The sequence below is a fragment of the Metarhizium brunneum genome, chromosome 2 (genome assembly GCF_013426205.1).
Source record: "Metarhizium brunneum chromosome 2, complete sequence".
Classification (NCBI taxonomy): Eukaryota; Fungi; Ascomycota; class Sordariomycetes; order Hypocreales; family Clavicipitaceae; genus Metarhizium; species Metarhizium brunneum.
Window position 1 is genome coordinate 5,826,773 of NC_089423.1, and position 22,893 is coordinate 5,849,665.

The 22,893-nt window shown below is 50.8% G+C and overlaps 6 protein-coding genes across 6 annotated transcripts; 3 read left to right on the forward strand and 3 right to left on the reverse strand.

The window, feature by feature from the left end:
* Positions 1-218: 218 nt before the first annotated feature.
* G6M90_00g047120 (uncharacterized protein) lies at positions 219-1,976 on the reverse strand (the record flags this gene model as incomplete). Its single annotated transcript, XM_014689347.1, has 2 exons — positions 219-421; positions 482-1,976. The coding sequence occupies 2 exons, from the start codon at positions 1,974-1,976 to the stop codon at positions 219-221; spliced, it is 1,698 nt and encodes a 565-aa protein (XP_014544833.1).
* A 1,353-nt stretch (positions 1,977-3,329) lies between these two features.
* On the reverse strand, positions 3,330-6,138 carry NSI1 (RNA polymerase I termination factor; the record flags this gene model as incomplete). Its single annotated transcript, XM_014689348.1, has 2 exons — positions 3,330-4,736; positions 4,792-6,138. 2 exons carry the CDS (start codon positions 6,136-6,138, stop codon positions 3,330-3,332), a joined length of 2,754 nt encoding a protein of 917 aa, XP_014544834.1.
* A 533-nt stretch (positions 6,139-6,671) lies between these two features.
* G6M90_00g047140 (uncharacterized protein) lies at positions 6,672-8,180 on the reverse strand (the record flags this gene model as incomplete). Its single annotated transcript, XM_014689349.1, has 2 exons — positions 6,672-7,097; positions 7,167-8,180. The coding sequence occupies 2 exons, from the start codon at positions 8,178-8,180 to the stop codon at positions 6,672-6,674; spliced, it is 1,440 nt and encodes a 479-aa protein (XP_014544835.1).
* A 1,464-nt stretch (positions 8,181-9,644) lies between these two features.
* On the forward strand, positions 9,645-10,940 carry G6M90_00g047150 (uncharacterized protein; the record flags this gene model as incomplete). Its single annotated transcript, XM_014689350.1, has 2 exons — positions 9,645-10,112; positions 10,179-10,940. The coding sequence occupies 2 exons, from the start codon at positions 9,645-9,647 to the stop codon at positions 10,938-10,940; spliced, it is 1,230 nt and encodes a 409-aa protein (XP_014544836.1).
* A 117-nt stretch (positions 10,941-11,057) lies between these two features.
* Positions 11,058-12,674, forward strand: G6M90_00g047160 (uncharacterized protein; the record flags this gene model as incomplete). The annotated part of the gene is made up of 1 exon (XM_014689351.1): positions 11,058-12,674. One exon carries the CDS (start codon positions 11,058-11,060, stop codon positions 12,672-12,674), a length of 1,617 nt encoding a protein of 538 aa, XP_014544837.1.
* A 7,567-nt stretch (positions 12,675-20,241) lies between these two features.
* Positions 20,242-22,606, forward strand: moc3_0 (Transcriptional regulatory protein moc3; the record flags this gene model as incomplete). Its single annotated transcript, XM_014689352.1, has 3 exons — positions 20,242-20,839; positions 20,919-21,005; positions 21,075-22,606. 3 exons carry the CDS (start codon positions 20,242-20,244, stop codon positions 22,604-22,606), a joined length of 2,217 nt encoding a protein of 738 aa, XP_014544838.1.
* Positions 22,607-22,893: the final 287 nt, after the last annotated feature.

Sequence of the window (22,893 nt, forward strand, 5' to 3'; positions counted from 1 at the left end):
CCTTCCCATTTGGCCCAGAAAGTACGATACCGAGGTATTTATTGAAAGAACACACCGCATTGCATTGAAAATATTGCTATGCCTTGTACACACGGAGCGCTCGCTCATGATCAAATTGCCGCCTCGTCGCCTCAAATAATAATGCAGATACAAAGCCCAGTGTGACCCCAACATGGCACAATATCCATCCTCCTCAGTCAAATCTCTTTCCCACCAGCTTATGAGCTTACATTCCTCCTCTTTATCCACACCTTGATGGGTTTTGTCGGATGTTTCGTAACGGCTCGTTTAGACAGCTCTGGCTCTTCCCAACTCTTCCCCTCAGGAGGAACCATGTCATAGAATGAGAGCACCATGGCCGCATAAAAGAGCATTTCGCGGAGCGCGATTGCACGTCCCTTGCACATAGTTGGACCGGCGCCTATTTTGAATTAGCCAGTGCCGTTTAAGAAATTACCATTAGCCAAACCGGGCAACTTACCAAAGGGCCTTAGGGTACCCATCTCCACGACTTGTAAGTTGGGACGACCAGTGTCCTCCGTGTGTTTCAAGAACCTATCGTGGTGCCACTCCTTGGGATTTGGGAAGTAGGTTGGGTCAAACTGGTGCATTTCATGTGCTATGTGAGCCATGTGTCCCTTCTCGAGGAAATATGATTCCGTATTTTTGCCCTTTGGCTCCACGACCACGTCTTCCCCTAGCCACTTGACTATCCAGACGCCAGTGTAGACGCGCATGGTTTCAACGTAAGCGGCTTTGAGATGCGGACACTGATTGATGAGGCCGTCCATGTCGAGCTTCTCAAGTTCGGGTGCGATCCATACCGCCGAACCAAATTCATTTTGGGGCTGGGCAACCTGGACAAAAGGGGCAATCTCCTCGCGTACCGTCTCGAGAAGAACGGGATCTCTGTACAGCTCGAAAAGCAACCATGATGTCAGCTGGTTTGCATTCGCGTTCATTGTCCAAGCCAGGGCAACGTCACAACTAGCTCGTGCTTCTACAGAGAGGCCATGTTTTCGATACAAGCTGATGCGTGATTTAACAAAGGTGCTGGCATTGTCCATATCTTGCCATTTGATTCCCGGGTCCTCTCCATCCAAATATTTATCCATGGCCTCTTCAAACTCACGAGCTTTCGCAATCATCCGTCGTCTGGCGGCTTTTGCGCGCTGCATCTTTGGCCAGGGTATCCATCCTGGTAAGCCTGTGGCAAGAGAAAGGAAGCCATCGTCCAACAACCATAACAAGTCCCAAAAGTCGGGGAAGTTTTCGACAAAGTCGGTTCCAAAGAGCGCAGGATTTGCAGTTTTGGCGACAAAATTACGCACCAACGACATCAAATCAGCTTCGACAAACTCGTCGCCTTTTGAACTTCGCACCACGTCAACCTTGGCAGACCTCTCCCAATCGGTCTGGTCGGCTGCGGATGGATTAAAGGTGACAAATTCGGCAATGTGATCTTTTACATGGTCGACGATGCCGTTCACGAATTCGCTTAGACCAGGCTCGGATAACATGTGTTTGAACAGATCTGGTGTCTCGTGTGCAAGGTTGCTGTAGGTGATCTGGTCTTGCTTGCGAAGGCCGAAGCTTTTCGTCAGGGCGCGGGCTGCGGTCCATTTCTCTCCTGATGAGCAGCGTGGCCGATTCCAAATGTTGATCATGATGGAGGGATCGTGAATGACGTGGTGTCTCTTGCCTAGCATGCTGAGCGAAAAGATACCCTCGGGATATCGCTTCTTGAGACTTGCAAGGAATCCGTCCTGGTTAAAGAAGAACTGGAAGGCATGTGCGAAGAAGGGGAGCCAGTAAGCTGGCATTGACGGCGGTGAGATGCTGCCATGTCGGTGTTTTGACGCAGAGCCGCCGAATAGAACGATTATGCTTAGTATGAGTATTGAAATCGTTGCTAGACCGGCGATGGCTGGATTTACTTGTACGAGGTTGAGAACGACGTGGGTGTGAGCACTCATGGTGAGATTGTGTGGCCCCGTTGCGGGAGCCAGCGACAGTGAAGCAATTTCTCAGCCAATACAATGTGTGAGCATACCGCAGACGCTGTGTCCTCGACCAGGGTACAACTGTCGAATTCCCAATAGCAATCAAGGGTAGGAAAGATGGTGAAGTAAATGTGCAGTGATGTTCTGCGCAGACTATCAGGGTTTTATGGTATCAAAGTTGCCCGTCACCTCGAACCAACTGGGCTCACCAAAGGTGATTCCTTACGATGGAGGGGGTTCGGAGAAGCCAAGAGTCTTTGCTTGGGTCCCGATGCAAAGTGGTCCCGATACACCTGTTTGCTTGCCGTTTGTCGTGAATGGAGGCGGCCAGTCAGGTGGATGAAAATGTCAGAATGGACGCACGGCTATGGCAAGCTACCCGCCTCCTCAAATCCAGACTAGTGGGAGATTTCGATGTTGGCATGCATGAACCAGAGACGACAGGCAGGAGATGCCCAAGCGGCACCTTCCTCATAACAAGCAGTTGCTCCGAAGGAGCGCATCGCATTCGCCCACCTCGCGGCAGAGCTGTCTGGGGTCTGATCTGGTCGGTCCTCAGGGATGTTGAGCGAAAACTGACATCAATCGATGCAGCCGCAAACAGACCACGGCGGTCCCAAGGGACTGGACTGACTTCTGCCACCAGTGGCCCCATCATGCAAGCGAAATGCATGCTGATGCATGGTCAGGGGTTTCGGAGTGGCGCCTCTGCAGCGCAGGCCGACAGCCCAGCGAAACGCTCCACGTTGAGCCACAGAACACTCACTGTTGGAAGACAATCAATCATGGCGCCGGCACACCGGCCTACCAGTTCCAGCAGGAAGTACTCCTTACACGAATTTGTACTATCAATGATTTTGTTCTGCACGTGGTTAAAAACCTACCTAGGTACATGTAAAAATACTCGCTCAGAATACCCAGGTACCTCTCCGTATACTCTTCAGGTTGCCCTGCAGCAGCAGCATCATCGATCGCTACCACTCGGCGCTTTTCCCTACATCCCCGACTTCCATGTTCCCTTACGATGGCTACAGCTGTGACTTGTAAGCATACTACTGGCATTTAACTACATAGTTCCGTTGTGACACAAGAAAAGAAAGCTTTGCCTAGACAAAAAATCATCAAGGTGTATAGGCACTTGTACAATAAAACAAAGCTCACTGCAAAAAGCTGCGTCGTGCGTGCCCTACTGGGAAGCAGTTGTAGAACAGCTTTCCAGAACCAGTTAAAAGGAGAAAAAGGCCAAGACAAAGGGCCGCCACGAATTCTGTTCATCATAATCAAAATCATCCAATAAGCTCTCCCTGTTTTTACCCATCACCTCGCTTAGGCGACAGCAACCCGCGCGGGCAGATCTTGCATGTCATCCATAACACTGTCAGCATCGCTTGCGGGTGGTGACGAGTGCCGCACAGCCTTCTTGCCTCGATAGGACTTGAGCTTTCTCGGCGTCGTTTTCTCGTGGAACTGTTCGACGTCGGCGTCTGCATTGTCCTCTTCTGTCTGCCGTGGTTCTTGTGATTCTTGCCGTGTGTCTTCGGTGGAATCCTCTACAGCAGCAGCAGATTTCCGGGTCCTCTTCCGAGATCCTGGACTTTTGCCAGAGGTCTTTTTGGTGGGAGTTGACTTTGGTGGCTGGGCAACGTCAGCCAAGGCGGGATCGATCTCCATCTCCACGTCTTCATGTGCTTGCTCTCCTGGTTGTTCTTCTCCTTCCAACTGAGTCGTCTCTCCATTGGGCTCGGCGTGATCACTTTCGGCATCGGACTCTGTGATAAACTCTGTGCTGACTTGGCCCCGCTCGTCGTCCTGCGTACCGGGTGCTGAGGGAACCGGAGCCATGGCTTGCATGTACTGCATCTCGTCTGCATCATCAAACAGTTCGTCTGGCACTTCGGGAAGATCGCCCGTTTGGTTGTACTGATCGATTAGATATTGCGCACAATCTCGCACACTGGTAGTTTCCCAATTGGGCACAGTCTGCTTCAAACGTCGCCAGAGAAGCATCTGGGTATAGCGGTGCCACTGGTTTCGGAACGGCTTGTCCACGAGTCTTTGCCAGGGAATTTTGACATCTGCGCCAACCGCGGTAGCATGAACCGCCATAACAAGACGATATCGTTCCTCAACAGGCATTGCAGAAATTTGCCGTCGGGCCTTTTCAAGCCTAAACGAGATTTGGGAATCAGGCTGACTGGAAACAAGATGATCCTTGCCATTGATCCGAATATTGAGTGATTTCCACTTCGTAATGCATTGCAGCCGACTTCGGGTGCGGCCCATGAGCTCACTAATGTTCTGCCAATCTATAAGCTCTTCATAGCTCTTCTGCAACAGGGTTTTGGATGGCTGGCTGGCTCGCAATTGGTCGATTACTATCATAGACTCAATGATGTGCTGAGTAAGGCGAGCTTCTTCTTCTTCATCCCAAGTATCCTTTCGCTGGTTCTGGCCGCAGACAATGTAGTTACGGTAACGGTCTCGAAGATCCTCGGGGTGCCTGTTGATAAGGCTCCCAAGATAGGACCATTTCGTCCCGTGCCGTTGAATGAGTTCTGCCAATTCAGTTTCTTGATCTGGAGTCCATGTTCCACGGGCAACAAAGTTGTGAAACTTCTTGCGAGTAATATTGATAACTTTTTGTCGATGACGGTCAGGGCATTCAGCAAAGATTCGAGACCAAAGTTGCGCATGAGTGTCTCCGGCTGTGGTTCCACCAGGAGCATGAATGAGCTGAACCAACAGTTAGCAGTAATAACAAAAGTCGATGAGCATAGTAATTACTCACTTCGTTCACTTCTTGCTGTGTTATGTCATGGTCAGCCCGGTAACTCTCTATTGCTCGAGCTATGCGAGCAAGTTCAGCGTCAGTGAATCGACCTTGTTTGAAACCAGTCAAACGGTTTCGTGGCTGCCCAGAAGCCTGTGCGAAGGCATCATCTGCATCTGCCGAGCCACCACGCATGGACTGTGAAAGTTTTGCCCTCTTCGGCTTGCGGCCACGAGATTCCTTCTTAGCCGCCCGTTTCACTCTTCGAGCCTTTGGCATTGCAGCAGACGGCGAAGGCGACTCTTCCCAAGCATTCCTGTTGCCTTCGTCCTCACTCACAATATCCGGGATGGGATCCTGCTCAAAGTAGGTTGGCTTGGCCTTCTTCCGAGTGGATCGGGATTTTTTCGACTTCGCAATCGGTAGCTCGGCCTCAACCATGCTCTCCAAGCTAGCATTCAACGGCTCTTGTGGATACTGATTAGACATGTCTGGATCCTGATCTACGTTTTGCCCTTCTTCCAATGCCTGCTGTCCAATATGGTGCTCGTCCAAGGCCTCACGCGCCAAGCGCTCGACATCGCCGTCTGCTTCAGCCAATGCGGCCACAGCAGTCTTTGTGCGGTCCTCAGCCCCCGGGTCAACATCCATTTGGCTTTCGCTGGGAACACTATTCTCTCTAGAGCGAGCTTCTCGTGATTGGCTTCGTCGACGTAGGTGGGCGACGGTGGGCGATTCTTGCGTGTCAGACTCCGGCTCATCATCTTCATATATGGCACTTTCCAAATCACCGCGTTGCTCTTTCCTTTTGCGGAGGAGATTCGAAGAACCTGCCTCATCATCTTGACTCTCAGGTTCCTGATCATGAGATCGTTTCTTCTTCCGGCCTTTACCATCTACAGTATCCGACAGCTTGCGCTTCCTCCGTGTCTTGGATAATGCGGCCGCTTCCTCCTCCTGCAACTGGCCCCAGGGCGTATCCTCTGAGGGTTCAATTGGCTCATGCTGAGTCGGCTGACTGTCCAAAATTTCCGCACCCTTGGTCGACTTTCTCTTCGGTTTTCTCTGTTTCCTGGACGAGTCCTCTTCTTCCGGGATTGGCGAAGTAGCGACATCATCTTCCTGGGACGATTTCCGCTTCCTGTCTCGCTTGCCCTTTTTATCTCGCTTCGATTTCCTGGGTGATGCTTCCAGGGGAGCTTCTTCTGCCATGACCGCTACTGGGGCCTGCGAGGAGAAGGTGGAAGGCGCGGCATTGCTATCGAACATTTCTATGGCTCCAAAGTCCTCATCAACTCCAGGCAGCTCGCCAACGTCTGCGGCGTTGTCTGAGCCAGTGATGGAGTAATCGTCTACGTCCGACATTGCTGTGTGAGCTGCGCTGCGACGAGAATCGTATTGGTCGTCGTCCACGGTTCGATCCTGCTGGTGTTGATATTCTTTCTGCAGGGAGTGGCGGCCGGATCTCGTCGTTGCAGGCCCGTCAGGCTGCGATCCCATCAATGATCACAATGTGGATGCAAGACGAAAGTTGGGCCATTTGCTGTGCGCAGACATCAGTGCAGACTGGGTTTGCGCTTGGAGACAAGCTTGGCTGTGGGGGCGCTCAAATTGGAGGCGCGTCAAGCTCTCTGGGTCAACATCTGGCGTTTGCCAATTGTTTGTTGCCTGAGATGTCAGGCCCCCATTTAGTTGCGCTCACCCTGAAACCAACATGCCATGCCTAGAACGAAGTGCACAATGATTGTATTGGGAACACACACACCTTGTCACAATATCCAATATCGACATCAGTCATTCTTTTATTCATACATATAAATACACCATGACATGAGAAAAACATTCCGCAAGTGCTGCGTCCATGCATACACCGTCTACCACTAGCTGTTTGAATGCAATTAATTGTCCTTCTCCTCCTCCTCGGGCATCTTCAACCTCACCGTGACTTTGTTGCGCTCCTGCTGAATGTCATATTGCCCACCAAGAACCAAGTCTTTGGCCACCAGTTCCCTGGTCCGGCCTAAGCTCTCAATAGCGGCAATCCTTTCAATGGTATTATCCAAATGCTCCTTGAAACCTGGTTGGCTACAAATCTCCCGGAAAGCCCGGTGCATCGGCACGCTGCTAGCTCGTACGTCTGCTTGATTCGTAATCGTGAATAGATTCAAGCTGTCTAGATCTCTGATAAAGTCGCATCGTGTCATGATCTCTTGCGCGATATGGAAAGGATACGTAGGTAGGATGTGGCCTACAACAGGATCATATGTGCTTGTCATGCTCTCTTCCTTCTCAACAAGGGCATGTGCTAAAACCATAGCGGCAGCCTCCAGTTTCTGTCAGTACTACTGCCTTCTCTGGGTATTTTGAAAGGGGAGAAACGTCGAGAAACTTACCGCCCACTTTTGTTGATCCATAACATCGTCATCCATTTCGGTTCCCATGATCCAGCATTGATTGAGGAACCATTTCTTCTCAATGTCCTTGATCCCTTCGCACGTGGCCAACATATCATGGCTCTTTGCCACACGGTTCAGGAAACTTAATCGTCCTCCAACGCGGTCATATACATCGTCAAGCTGTTCCTGGGTCATCTTTTCTCCAAAATAGCGAATGCGATATCTTTGCAGAGCCTGAATGGCTTGCTTCTTCGGCAAATCCGTCACAGGCAACACTTCCATTCTAGTGGATAGTAGCTTCAGCCGTTCGTAGACCCAGTAATCATCCGAGTTGAACACCATAGTCACCAACCCAGCGGCGGCCCACTGTTCGGCGCGTTGTTGTAAAAGCTCGATAAGATTTCGACCAACATCGTCATTTCGTAAAAGGTGCATCTGATTGACAATGACAACCAGAGGCTTCTTTCTTATACGGAATAGCTTCATGGCCACTTTTTCCAGCTTATTCATCGCACGCTCAATATCCAAAAGAGCTCCCATGTCACGCGGCCCTTTCTCGCTAAAGTACCCGCCGATGTAGTCCTCATGAAATTCATAGTCGAGCGCTTTCCCCAGCCGTATCCTCACAATCTCCGGGTCCGCATGGGCCTCGAACATGGCGACACCATCGCCATCTATCTTGCGCATTGCTTCGATGAGCATGCTACTTTTCCCGGAACCCTTTTCGCCCAATATGAAGTAGTAATGGCCAACCTCCTGACCAGTGATGATACGATCGATATGTTCTTGTTCCGGGCGGCGCACCCAATGTTCCTCGCCGGGAGGGTGGCTATGAGGAACGTCTTTGCCCACCGCGGCCAACTCCAATACAGGATCCCCAGGTTCAAAGGCTCGAGTCATTTTCTTGAGAACGAGCATTTTATAGGATTTATGGTAAAGATACCCCGCTCCTGCGAATCCTACTCCCAAGACGAATATTGAGGCGAATGTGGTGGCTGCGGATTCCCCCATTTTGGAGAAGATGGACGACTCGTCCGACTTGGCATTTCCGCTGCTATTATTTTCGTTTGGGGGGGCATCTTGAGCTATGAAGTATTAATTAGTCCTTGCGCTTCATGTAAGGGTGTGAATATGGCAGCTGCTCGTGGTTGAGCATGAGTTGCAATTATTCCTACCACTGTTTCTGGGGCCATACGTCGAAAAAAGCCGTGAGCATGAGGCGGCGTGTCCAATTCGAGTGTGCCTAGCAACATTCGACCCGGAGAATGGCCATGTTGCGCGGAGGCCAGGCCGCATTGCCTGCATTGTGACGCGCCAATGAGCGACAAGTCGGCGCCTGGTCAGCAGCAAATGGGTTCAATTGCTTCCTGAAGCCCAGGCGGTTGCTGTCCAAATCATGGGATGTCTGAGGTGGTCAAGATCAAGCAATCCCGGGACCATGGCGTGTTTGGGAGGTGGCCTCCTCGTGGCTCTTGCGAACAGGCCAAAACTTCAAAGTGACTCGGGACCCTATTCCACAAGACAAAGTTTATTAGTCCCAGCTGCCCGACGTTGGCGACGGTCGGTTCCTGTCGGCGGCCTCGCAACGGTGGAGACATGGCAAGGGATGCTGGACCTGGGGCCTTATTCTTGTCATTATTGTGGGCCCGACCCGGCTCTGGGCAGCCAGAGTCCACAGCGTCGGGTGGGAGTTTCAGCTGCGCAGGAGGCTCAATGCAATGTTGTGAGTGACGGCACTTTTCATTGAAGGCTTCAAGAGTCGTCGTCGAATGACGTCGCCAGACCTAAAATATCGTTGATATCAAAGGCGACATAAAGACGTGGTTGATGCACCAGTGTCGCAAAACATGAAACCCTCAAGCTCTTTGCCGAAATATTAAGAGACAGGTACGGAGCAGATAGATGCCTGGTCTGAGTGTCGACGGCTGTGCTTGACACGTGACAACGACGATTGGGTTTGCCCATTCTCCTTCCTTTGTTTTAGACTTTGTGTTTGCAATCTGATTATGACTCCATACAGAAGCACTGGGCTTTACGCCGAAACGCAGTACAAAACGAGCAGACAAAAACGATTGTCTTTTTCATCACCCTTTAATCTACAATCTTCTTTCAAAATGCCTTCAGTGAATCATTCCGCTCCACTGCGGCCGGTAGTCGCGCAACATCCAGGGCAGTCAGAAGCAGTGATTTTTTGTCTCGCCTGGTGCAAAGGATTCACGATGCAAACTGAACCCGATGTGAGTAAGAAGTGAGGACAGTCCTCGTAGAACACAGTATGGCTTGACACGTGATGCAATCCCCCATCGTCTACCGTGCCTCCTCTTTGCTTTGTCAAGTTTGCTTTTATGGACTTGTGTATGGACAATGGGAATGTATGTGTGAAACCTTGACGTCCGTATATATCGACGCGCCGACGCTCGAACTTCCAGTCCAAGCCAAAACGCAGCCACCCATTCGGTTTTATGGAAAGTTGCCATGATTGAATCAATAGGGCATTTGGAGGAGTGGTGGCTCTCCTCCGGATTCAAGCACCTAACCGATCTCGTCAATGTCGATAGCCTCGGTCTCGGTCCCGGACAAGTCGGTTTCGTTGAAGCCATCCAGAAGAAACTCAAGGCGTTTGATAACGACGACCTTCACCGTCAACTTTACAAAGATGAATCAAGTCCGCTCCCACCGTCCGCTATGCCTAACTCTCGTAAAAAACTCGGCACTATCAAGGGCGTATTCGAACGAACAAAAGATGGACGACTAGATCATATTCAGACATTCGAAGTATTGGCTATGCTTGAGCAGATTGAAATCCATCGCAAACGGCTTGCAGCTTCCGCAAAACAAGTAATAGACGGTGGGTTGCTGAAGGACCATATCTCCCTGTTGATCAAGAAGCATGGCGCAGCAAGCGAAACATATTCGTCTCTTCAACTTTATTTTCGCGCACATGTTAGCATCCCGCCCCATCTTGCTTGTTGCAACAAACCGCTGTTACTGACAAATGCGTCATTTTAGTGTATGGTAGACTCTCTACCGCAAAACAACATAGATAGGGACCAAGCAGCAAAGATCATGGCCCGGTTGAATGCGCTGTTCCCTCCAAATTTCAAAGCGTGTGGAAAAGATGAAGATGAAGTCGAACCTTCATCTGATATAGTAAACTTACGAGGTGAAATACGACTTTGTATTTATGAGCACCTGATGAGACCGAACAAGATGCTACAGGACAATGAACAATCGTTCAAGGTCAACTTTACTTCACCGTGTAGCATTCCCAGCTACGAGATTTGTCGAAACAGCATGGTCAAGTATGCTGAAGAATTCCAGAAGTTTGAGGAACTATGCTTCATAATTTTCCGCCAGATCGAAGAGGCTCGTGATGACAGTCCACCGACGTGGTTAAAAGTACCTTTATCGAACGGCTCAGAGATCCATGGAATAGTCCAAACAGCTTACCGTTCTTGGAATACCATCGCGGTTAAGACCAGCACTGTCGCAAGAACATCTTCCAATTCGAGACATACTTCGTCACCAACTCTCACGGGCCTCATTGCATCTCAGAATACCAATCCACTCCTCGAAGACATGCCCGGGCATGAGCTGTCAGCCGCGAAGAAGAGTATTGCCGCCTTTTCACTTGACTCTCCCACTCCAGATGATCTCGATTGTTCAGAATTTCATATCCATCCACTTTTCCAAGATCAAAAACCGGCGTCAGACGAAATGAAGCGACCAGGCGTCATCCTCGTCAAGAAGCGTTCAAGTCGAAATTTCTAGTACAATTCTGATAGCGACGACAACAGCGGGGATGATACGCAAGCTCTGGGAAAGCCAGTCAAGCATACCGCGAAGAGGCTGGCATTGTCAAAACACAAAGGAATGCTGAAAGTTACAATGCCTTCTACATCTCAAACAGATCATAAACCATCATCACACTCTGCGGACACTGAACGAACGACCTTCCACAATGCGCATGTGTCGCTTTCGCAAGATGCAAATTCACCCCTAAACGAGAGTACCGAACTCACACAAGGCTCTCTTCCAATTTTGTTGCCAAGAACTTACCAACCACCGGCTCCTAGATTCCAAAACAAGGCAATCTCCCCAGGTCAACCCCCCGACACGCCTGATCCTCGCTTCCGTTTGTGTGTCAAGATTCCGTGCTCAGATACTAATTTATCGCCAATATCACGGCTGGTATCGACGAGCGGAGCACAGCATCCGCGAATGGAGGACGGCCTGAGACCGGGAGGAATCCAATCCATGTGTGCCTCAATCATCGGCGACGCTACTATGGAAGACATCTCACTGAGGCCAAATGAGGCGCCTAGTCCCGGAATCTTGTTCGGCCCACGACGATCCCCTCAGGGGCTGGCTGATCGAAGAGGCCTAAGGACTAGTTCCCTGGACTGGAAGCGATATTCAAGTCCTCAGCACCACTCATTTGATGCCAGAACCAACACGCCCACTCACTCGCGAACTGTTAGTTCAGGTTCAAGTACCCGGTACGCAAGGGATAGTCTCATGTCGCCGGTCCTATATGCACGATATCTTGAAAATGACCCCTTCACACAAGGGCGTCACCATTCTTCGTCAACATCTCAGGAGAAACTGACTTTACCCACCCCCATTCCGGATTCCCCTACATTGGGTCACGAGCATGAAGAGTCGGATCTATTTGCTGATACTAGTAGAGATGAAATCCACGAGGAGCAGTCTTTTGATCTCCTCAAGACATATATGCGGAGCAGGAGGAACCGTACGAAACATTCCAATGACGGAACCGCCCCCCCTACCAGCGCCAATCAATCTGCAACCAAGACATTGGGTTCTAAACATCGTGGGGTGCACTGGTACAGCTCCAGCTTCGCTTTAAACAAAGTCAAGAGCCACGAGGCGTTCACGTTACTTCCCCAGCCATCACCGGCCAGCAATCAACGCATTCATTCCAGCCGGCCGCCAGATATTAGCACACTACCTCTAAATTACCCGTTTAGGAAACCCGCCAAAACGTGCGGTATATCAGATAAATCTACAGCATTAGCATTACAAATATTCGATACAACGTCACGACTCGCGTCGGTGGCAAACAAACGCGACTCTATCCTCTCCATCACTCCCCGGCCAAACCAATCATGCGACGCGCAAAAGCAATCCTGTGTTCCTAAACCTTCCAGGCTTGGCAGTCTATTCTCTCGGCACATTCGAAGCGGATCATCGGGCAGCAGCGCTGCAGAATTCCAAGCCCCCGTCGCAAATGCATCTAGTACCAACGAGAAGGCGCCCCGAGACCCCGGGAGCAGTCGGGATCACGTGGAGTTGCAGGACGAAAGTGCCAGTGTTTACAGTCAACCGTCAATGTTGGAGACGCAGGTTCAAGAACAGCACCCGAGAGTCGCTTCGGCAGGCAGCTATTCCTACACGACCAGCACCAGCAGCATTGCTGGGATTCGAGACAAGTTGAAGCTGAAGATGGCGCCGTCTCAGGTGAAACAGCAACCGGGCCTGTAACTACGGACTGGACAACTACATGTACTAGGCACAGACAGGCACGTCGGGCACTGCTATCAAGAGACAAACGTGCACGTCGGCAAGGTGCAGACACTCGGACCCCCCCACAGCGGATCGATGGCACAGAGATGTCGGGAATCTGAAGAGCGTGCGGAGCGCGGAATACCAAACTGCATGATGACTTTCTGGATTATCATGGTGTTCGACTGCAAGGTACAATGGCCGTGGCCCTCCATCCCGCCACGTGTAGGCTGTAGGTACTGGTATCTCGAGGCAGAAGCGGAAGGCACAAGACCAATGAAATGGTGTACCGCGCTGGAGATCAGAACGTACGGATGCATGTATGTAATATGTATGCTTCGAATGCTGGAAAGAAGTGGTAGTGAGCCAGCTCATTGGGGGCGCGGATAGAAGTGGATTTACATGGTTGACGGTGGAGACGACACACACATGCTCTGGCGGCCCGTTTGGATCCATGTAAAGGGCCAAGGATTGCTTGTCAGTCTAGAACTTATGTACAGTAGTATATCTGCGTCAGAAACGAAGCTTGTTTGTGGAATTACGAAAGAGCGCAGGGTCCTGGGTAATTAGCAGAGGTGGTGTACGGAGTACGGAGTACACAGAAGGGAAAGCATAATGACTCGTCCGCTAAAGTGCGAGGCTCTTCTGCTTTCCCCGGCCGGCAAAAATGGGATCCAACCTTCAGCTGAGCCATGGGCGTCAAAACTGTAATGTGTCGGCATCTCCTGCCGGGCAATGAAGTAAAGAAGTAAAAGAACCAAATAACTACCTGTTGCTACTCCGAGCTCCGTACGTATGGAGTACTCCGTACAATGCCTTCATTTCCTACTGGCTGTCTAAGCACGTCGCCGACCACATGGACCAGTCGTGTTGTAGTTAGGTCACATTTGAGGCCCGAGTAACCAGGGGATAGTCAAGGTTCTTTCTCGAACTGGCATCCCGGAAGAAACATATGTGGTTCACCCCTGTCCAGATATCAGACAGTGGTGTGCTCGGCCACCGTCGCAGCGGTACTGCCCGACGATGGAAACGAGGTCCAAAATACTTACCCCGTGGCATGGAATACATGAGCCTCTGTGGAAGTCACTAGCAATAACGCCGCGGCTACTTATCAAGGTTTTAAGTAGTAGTCCCCATATTTGTCCGCCTGCAAGAGGGCGATCAAGTAGGCGATCTGGTTCCGACCACTGTCAGATGTGAGAGGTAACTACCAGACTTGTCCGAGCTAATAAGCAGCAGCCGTATCGGTCGCAGAAGGGGTTGCCCGTTGTGTGCAAGTCATAGCAACGATGCAATATTAACAGAGTCCATCGGCGCCGCCCCAAGGGTGGCTGTCCAGTTGCCCACCGCCTTCATCCCAGCTAGCTTGAACTCGTGTATGTACAATGTAGTACTAGTAGTAAAGTTTTTTAGGGCCGAGCCGGAACCAGCCTGCCATGAATTTAGAAGTTGTACTCGAATGGCGAGTGGGTGAGCTGCCCAGAACCCGCCTGAAGAGAGACGGTGTAAGGGGCACTGGGTTACTACATTCTTCCAAGCCGCTGTTTGACATCATCGGCGCAAGCCACCCGGCAGCATATGTTTCGATCAAGGAAAAGACGAAAAAAGCCCAACATCAACCCGCCCGGCTCAAGTTGCCTGCAACGTCCTAAAGGCGTCATGGTGGCTGGCCGCCGCGAGCACAAGCTGGTCCTTTGACCGTCTGCGGGCGCAACTCGAGTTTTGTCATCTTCTTCACCAAACCCGTGCCAACAGCAACGGTGAGGAGGTGGCACCCCTGGCTTCCTTTGGCGGCAAATGAAGCAGATTTTGTATCAACACTCCGTAGGCAGATACCACTTCATGTTCAACAAGCGAGACTTTCTCTAGCCCGAGCATGCGTCGAACGGAACGCGCGAGGGGGGTGAGGCAGCATGAGCTACAAGGCACACCAATACCAGAAGTTGCTTACCCTCTGGGGGGTGCTTATCATGTCTGCGACTTCAAAAAGGGATGTTCGACATTGCCTGTGCCCACCCACCCTTTCGACTTGGTTGTTCCATAAAGTTGAGATGAACTCAAATCCCCCCGGCTCGCTTGTCATGACATGAAGGCTGTGAATAAGCTACTTTATATGCTCCATCAACTATGTACTAGCAACGGGAGAAGTGTACTTGGCATCGTGTTTTTTGCGGTACTGTGGTCGCCAACTAAGTATACTGATTTTTTGCGTTTTTCTAAAATTGACGTCGTAGAAATGCCCTCATTAGCAGTGGCAACTCGGCACCAACGGCCGCGTAGCGCTGACCTGCCTCGCTGCTTAGCTCCAAAGAGTCGGAATACTCTGGGTCGTGGTGTAGCGATAGAGAGGCGTTGATACTATGACCACTAAATACGTCGTCGCGAATTCGATGAGCATGTGACGGCAACCTTTTGCCAATATCGTCATAACCAGGACGCCACACTTCACCGCACTTTCAGGCGCCTGCACTCAAAACTGGCCCATTCATTCCCGATGATAGCCTGCCCACCTGTCCATTGCCTAGGTACACCACACCGTCAAATGCCTGGATTTCCGAGGGCCGTTTTTCAAGATTGTCAGCCCATGACAGAATGCGGATGCAGCAGGGGCTGTGACAAGCGGTGTTGTGATAGCTCCACTGGCTTGATACTTTGTCAAGGATATTCTTCTACTACTATCCCTCATCAGAGAATTCTAGTTCATGGGTTCTGAATGGATATGCTGACGCAGGAAAGACCTTGTAGATTTGCGCATCCAGAACGACATCAAAGTGCTTTGTATTGGCCCATCTCAGTCCACCCAGGCTTTGCATGCACTTTAAAAATACCCTCAAACTCGTGGTTGGTGCAGTCGAATGCTGGAGAAGCTGCAGGGAACCACTGAAAAGGTGCAATTTGGGTCATTTAATCCCTGTTATGCAGCAGTCTCCGATCATCGCATGCACCGGCCGGGGCCGGCAATCTTAGTGAAGTCGATCATATGTACGTGAAGCACCATGAATTATAACTGGCATTTCGAGGTCATGCCAGGACACCGGCATCACAATTGACTCGACGAGCTGGCCTATTAGGCGTCGGCAACACGTTTGGCCGGTGTTCATCGAGAAACATGTCACCTCGGAGGTTGCCAGGCAGCCTGAATGCCCGGGCAGCTGCCCTGTAAGAGTGGCCAACCCTAGGAGTGCCCGTCGAGTCCATCTTCCTACCCACGTACCAAAGCCGGCGTTGAACCAGCCAGTTACAGAGCAGTCTGTGCCATTTGCGAGGATAGCGACACCAAAGGACAATAGTAGCACACGCCAAACGGGCTCGACGCGGGACGGCACGGCCAAGTAATTAACAGTGGGCAGCTTGAGCCTCGTTCCCGACCTTAAACTCTAAAATCGGTTTCTCCGGCGACTTACACACAATGCGTTGAGTCGACCCGGTACGTTGGGTGGGATATCCATTGCTCGAAAATGAGTAAAAAACTTGCTTATATCGCAGTGTATGTTTAAGAGAAGTAATGGTAGACGCATTCTGTCGTTTTGGCTTGTACAGAACGAAGAATTGTTGGTCTAGTCATGTTCGTTGGTCATGAGCATGTGGCCTTGGCCAACTTGTGATAGTGTCTTAGCTCCATTGCTGAGAAGTTGGTAGATTTGCGAATATATGTACATATATGTTGTCTTACTCGGAGCTAACGGGCAGACAACACAACCAGACCCGAAATTTAGTCGGCGCGGTTCGTGATGATTCCCGGTTACGTTGGTTGATAGGCGCACCACTGCAGAAGACTCTGGCGGGCAGCCTCGCACTGACCATTGACTATTGTAGATGACTGGCAGATTTGATTGGCGGATCTCAATGTCAGTGCCTCAAGTATCTCGAAGTACCCGTCATCTGTCACATTTTCCTTCCCTACGGGAGCTCAACATCCTGGACCGCTAAACCCAGAGTAGCTTGGGGGCGGGATTGCGTTATTTTGCATTTGAAATTGGTGGGGTTTTGCGTTGGTTCGGTGGTGAGTCCTCGGGCCAAGGTTCCCTGTGATATTGAAGTCGGGCTCGAAATTGTTCAGACGGGTACTCCATTGGAACTCGCACGGTATTTCTGGCGCAGCACCGTCGCTGTTTCTGTCCGTCCAGTATACACAATGGTGGTATGTGGTTCATTCCGAGGAGCTGTTGCGGCAGTTACCGCCTGCTCTTCGTGGCCATGTAACGGATTTGTCATCTTTTCGAGGACGTCTTTGTGCCCTTGCCCTTCTCCATGCAGGCAACTGTTTACTTGGGTGTGTTTGCACAGACGAGCGTATGCCTTTGTATCTGCACATCAAATCTCGGGGCATTTACCTTGCATACTCGGTCGGGATGTAATGAAAGCCTAGACGTGAGGGGTTGGTTGGTTTGCCTCATCAGCGAACGGCTATTGCCAGAATGGGAAACCCGATGTCAGTGTGTCCGGTAGTACGACGGGCTGGTTGTTCACGCGGAATCTGGGATAAAGCCTCCGCACCAAGCATGTCTCACTCTGAGCACTGGCCTAGGGGCAGAAATCTACCAGGCAATCTCCAGCTTTGGCACAACGGAATGCTGATATAAAGCAGCGGCTTCCAGGAGCTCTGTGCTTTCGTTTTCAGGGCCTACTCGTTGACTGCTCGCTTCCGCATCGGCCGAGTTCGTGGTATCCAGAAGGAATCGGGGCCGAGCTGCTGTTATCATGACAGTCACAGGCAGGGCCTGGCCCTCACAGTTTTCGGTGGGGGTTGCAATTGACGGATGAGACGAAGACGCTGATTGAACTAGACTGAACTGAGTGGCCAAGTTATATGGTGTACAGGGGTGGTGACTCGGCCAACCCCAATGAAAGACAGCTCGTCACCGACATTGTCGAGCACGTTGGGTCGAGTCGGTGACCCTTTGTGCCTCAGATTGCCGACAATGGTACGCCAAAGTCAATAGTATTTAGTCCGCGTTGCCCGTCAAGGAAACAAAACGTCATCCACCGATGCGATAATGCCGGATCGCCTGAGAGAGGGCGGAGAAGGCGAACCTCATCTGGTCTCTGGGCAGACACAATCTAAGGCCAAGCTCTTTGAGGAAGCCAGATTATCCCAGTATGAACTGCTGCAGATTTCCGGTGGATACTGTAACACTGATGACAGTAAGTCTACTTGGCAGTCAATACTAGCTTGACCCATCACCATTCTGCTAGAGATCGGATATCCTGTCTGTCATTAGACCCAAGCCAGTGTATTGCAGGATATCGTGGAGTACTGCCGTAACATGTGTGAAATTCCGTTGATCAAGGCTTGGTCAAATTCCTTTTGCTCCAGCTTTCGTCAATGCATCGATGAATGTGGTCTGGACTCGTGTATTCTGGCGGCGAGACATGATGCAATTTCCCGAGACGGCACGCCGACTGTCAGTTGCCTTGTGGATGACTCAGAAACCAATATGGCGCAATATAGTACCGTCGCAGCTGATATTGTGCATGGTGAAATAGAGAATTTTCAACAAAAGGACTCCCAAAAAAAGTGTGGTAGCCATGAGAATGAAACGACATGGATAGTTGAGCAGGGAAGGCACGATGGTGTTCGGCGGAGCGGGGAACCATCACCACCTGCTTGGCCTCGTCTGCATCGGTAATTTCTACTCACCATCAAGCCTCCCAACCTCTTCCCCTGCTCGTCCACCCAAAGTTGTCTGCCACGGTCGCTTCATTCATGCAAAAATGTATGTATTGCTGGTTCTTCGCCGAGTCAGTGGCGATGGTCAAACATTCTCGTCACATCGCACTCCGTATTCCAATCCAAATAATACGGAGTGCACTGTTGGGCAACTCAGCCCGGCCCCAACCAACACCATGTTCTCCGTACGGAGTACAGGAGACTGATTCTGGAGACCGCACATGCGACCCAGCTTCCATATGCCGAGTTCAGTCCAAGACCAACAAGAGTCCGATTGAGACCTACGCCAGTTCGTTGTTGCTACTACGTACGACTCACGGAGTATTGCAGGTGCAGTACGGTGAAGGGTCTTTGTACTCTTACAGGCTGATTTGCCTTTGGAGTAGTCAGGAGGTGGCCGGCACCTGGAAGGGCATTCAGACAATTAAGGCCATCTATCGATGCATAACGGTCGGCAATCCACGCCTTACCTGCGTCCATGGCATACTGTACATATGTACATACTTCTCTTGTCGCCAAGCCATGATATCATGATGCAGGACACTACAGTTCAATGGAGGCAGCCACAGCATGCTGGCCCACCTTAGGTCCCCTAATCCAAGCATGCCCGTGTCCGTGTGGCTGACAAGTACAGTATTTCATATTTTGGTCAACAAACAATTGCTTGTTTGAAGTCTACCGAGTGGCTTGGGTCAAGTAATCAGGGCTGTCTGTAACAAGCTGATGCTGCACGTGGCAGCTTGCCTCTTTCCCGGAGTCTGGACGTTGCTCTCCCTTCCAAAAGTAGACGGGTTGAGAGGCTTGTGTCTCCATTGTCTGTCGGCTCACCACCTTGTTCCTGTCAGTTATCATCAGCAACGTCTCGGACCCTCGCCAGGCCTCTGGGTTGGGCCTCCTGGGGCTGGAAACTGAAGTCGTGATTGATTGGTCAAGGCCCGTACCAACGCCCGTTGTTGGTTCAGAGAATCTTGAACAAGGATCATCCAAACCCTTCACACCGTTAAGTACCTCAATGTACCTCAGAGAGTTGTGGAAAGGATTCAAGTTGCGCTAGGAGGCAAATCGTCGCTGTGGCTTCTGCGGTGGAGATGGTCGGCCCTGTCCAGATACCACCAGGTCTTCCAACACCACGGACAGATGACTAGGCCTCCGTGTTTTGTCCCCACGGTTGCATCCACGGTAGCAACCACGCACATCGGTCTTGTATCGCACTTTACGGGAATGTCTTGGCAGACAGTCATTGCTGGATCATTTACTCCCTGAAGCCACCACCAATCTCACCCTGCGTCTTGGACTGGGTTTCCGAGCGCAGAATACCACGGATTGGAGCATGAGAGACGAGGTGGATGTGGGGGATCACACACACCTGGTGGACAACACTCACGGGGATCTGACATGATCAAATTGCAGAAGCATGGGGACTCCTGGAACCTCCTCTGCATAGTCTGTCTCCAGAACTGGCCCTCACGTTGCCTGACAAATAAGACCTGACCACCACCAAGCTCAACCCCTCCAAGTATTCCCTCCATACCATTTCCTCCCTCGCGGGTGATCACCACTCACATCACCTGTCTCTGCCTGCAACAGCTTCAATCAGCAGCCGTCGCTGGCTTGTCTGCCAGCCTAGCCAACCTCAAGCCACGCCAGACCGCGTTCCTTGGTCAGGATACACAGCCAGGAAACCCACATGAAACCATGCACATATCATTCTCCCGCATTCAAGTAGCAATATAACTCCACAGGCGCTTCGGTCGCTTGACTTTCGAAAGCTGTACAAACCGTTAGTTATAACAGTCTACTTTTCACAGTACACAGCTTGGAAACAAGATTCGTTGTACACATTACCAGTTGGCATGTCATCGCTATTGATGAGCAATGGAAAAACACTTGACTCTAGTGACGGACGGGGAGACGCTATGGGCAAGCGATAGAGGTATGTCATCCGATGATGGCGCATGGGAGGGAGTGGTTTTACCATCTCCTTCACCAACAGAAGCAGCTTGGAAGGGCGCTCCCTTGTCAAGGCCAGTTCAGACTGGGCAGCTTTCGCCGGTGAGCTCGGGGGTCGACACCAGCTTGGACAGTTCATCGGTTCCAACAACCGCGCATTCAGCATCCTCGTCATGCACCGACTCTTGGAGTATAGGATATGTGGACCAGGATGAGGGAGATAATGAAGTGACTTGGGAGACCTGGGAGCACGCTCAGGATGAAGTCATGACAGCCCCGAAACTGGAACCAAACGATGACGATATCAAATTAGGGGACGTGACAGTAGCTCCGTTGACGCCAATACAACAAATCGCACTGCAGCATAACTCTGAAATCAAGCAAAAGCGACCACGCGGCAGGCCGAGAAAACACCCTCAACCACAAGCTGTGAATGTGAATAAAGTCACAAAGGGGCGGTCCAAAACGGGATGCATTACTTGCAGGAAGAGAAAGAAGAAATGCGATGAAGCCAAACCACGATGTAAGGCGCTGCTGGCTTGCTGTTGTTGTTGTTTTACCCTGAGCATACGGCCCTGCTAACTTGTCTGACTTTCTCGTAGGCATGAATTGTGAGAAGAACGCAGTGGTTTGTGAGGGCTATCACGAAAAACAAATATGGAAGAGCGGCAAAGAAAAAGCTGAAGAAGGTAAATGACGAAACGAGTCGGATGAAAAACGCATCTTTAACGATTCCTCCAAGCTAATGCCATTGCCAGAGCGTATGCGACATGAGTGCCAGCCTATTATCACAATGCAGCCAATTTTTCATGGGGTAGAGACAGCAGAGGACATGATATTTTGGAAACATTATATCAACCATCTCAGCAACGTACTGACAGTTGAAGGCGAGGCTAAAAACGCTTTCAAAGATATTATCCTGCCACTTGCAAATCAGCATCAGGGGTTGATGCACTCCATTCTGGCTGTAAGCAGCAAACATATCGACCTAGACTCGCCATATGGAGCCAAAATACTTCAAGATAACTCTGCCGTAACCCCGGAGTCTTTACAACAAAGAGGCGACTATCATCACGATGAGGCATTGAGGAGACTTTACAAAGACATGGAGAACCCTGTACCCAAGGAGGACCCAGCACATGACACGGTGCTTGCCGCTCGATACGGACAAATACTCTGTCTGCTCCTTCAGACGAGAGCCGAAGGAAATCCTAGAGGCGAGCATCGGGTCCATCTGCAAGCATATCAGACCCTAATCCAACACTCACCGCCAGAAAACAAGACATTTCATACGTTTATAACCGAGTTCTTTCAGTATCACATATACGCTGACGACCTTTTATGGCATTCCGGAGCCAACTCAAGTCGCTTGTCTACAGACTCCTCGGGGCCTCCATCCCAGATCCATCCACCTCGACTGATCGGGGTTGGGGACGGGTTATTCCGATGCCTTTCACAGATCACTACGCTGCGAAATGTGATCAGAGCAAACGTAGCCGCGTCAGTAGACCCTGTTGTCGACTACACCAGCTTGTATCGTGCGGCCGAAATTGACGCGGCCATTAGAGAGTGGGTCCCTCGATGGCCACTTGGAGACAGCCGCCATAGAGTTGGGCCGCTGTACAAGCAAATGATGTGGGTGTATCTCTTCCGGACAATATATCCGCCATCAACAACACCATCAAGACGTTCTACGTTTATGACATTGCCTGTAACTTCATCGCAGCACAACACGGGCCACTTGCAACGACGAGCCTCAATGGTTGCCAGCGTTGGCTCGTCGACGTCCTCGTCCGCGATATTGTCTAACCTGACATCACTAACAGGATCCCATACAGCACAAAGTTGCCCATCCTCACGGAATCCCTCACGTACCAGCTCAATGCATGAGCAGGACACAATTCCACTAGTCGGTGAAGAGTGCCAAGACGGTCACAAACAATCGTCCCCTCCGCCAGCAAGAAGACCGGCGCAGGATGATCGTCGGATTACTTTAGCAGTGGAAGAATCACTAGCCATTCTTGAGTCCTTCAAGCCGTGTGATCCAGCTCAGACACTTCTATTAATACCTTGCACTGTCATTGGCACTGCTTGTTTCGACAGCACCCAACGCAGCCGAATTCGAACGGCCATCAAAGTTATTCGTGGATACACAGGACTACGAAGCTCTGATCGCGTGATGGAGCTGCTAGAGGAAGTCTGGTCTCTGATGGATCAAGGTGACTGGGTGTCCGTGTGGGATTGGCAATTCATTGCAAAGAGACTTGGGCTAGATTTCCTCTGTGCCTGACAACGGACTTTGAGATGATTGATTCATTTCACCGTACCACTCAAATATACGAACACGGAAGTGATGTCGACTGCTGACGTGGCAACATATGCATGAGTATAGCGTACAGTCACATGAGCATCATGTCAGTCGTTTGCCTCAAGCATACCTGAAGCACTTTGGGCCATTGCATCTGATTCTACAATCTGTATTTCTGCCTTTTCTTTTCTGATAAGTCTTTTTTTTTTCGGCACAATCTCCTGGAACTTCTCGCATGAATCCATGGAGTCCTCGCTGTCGACAAGTAC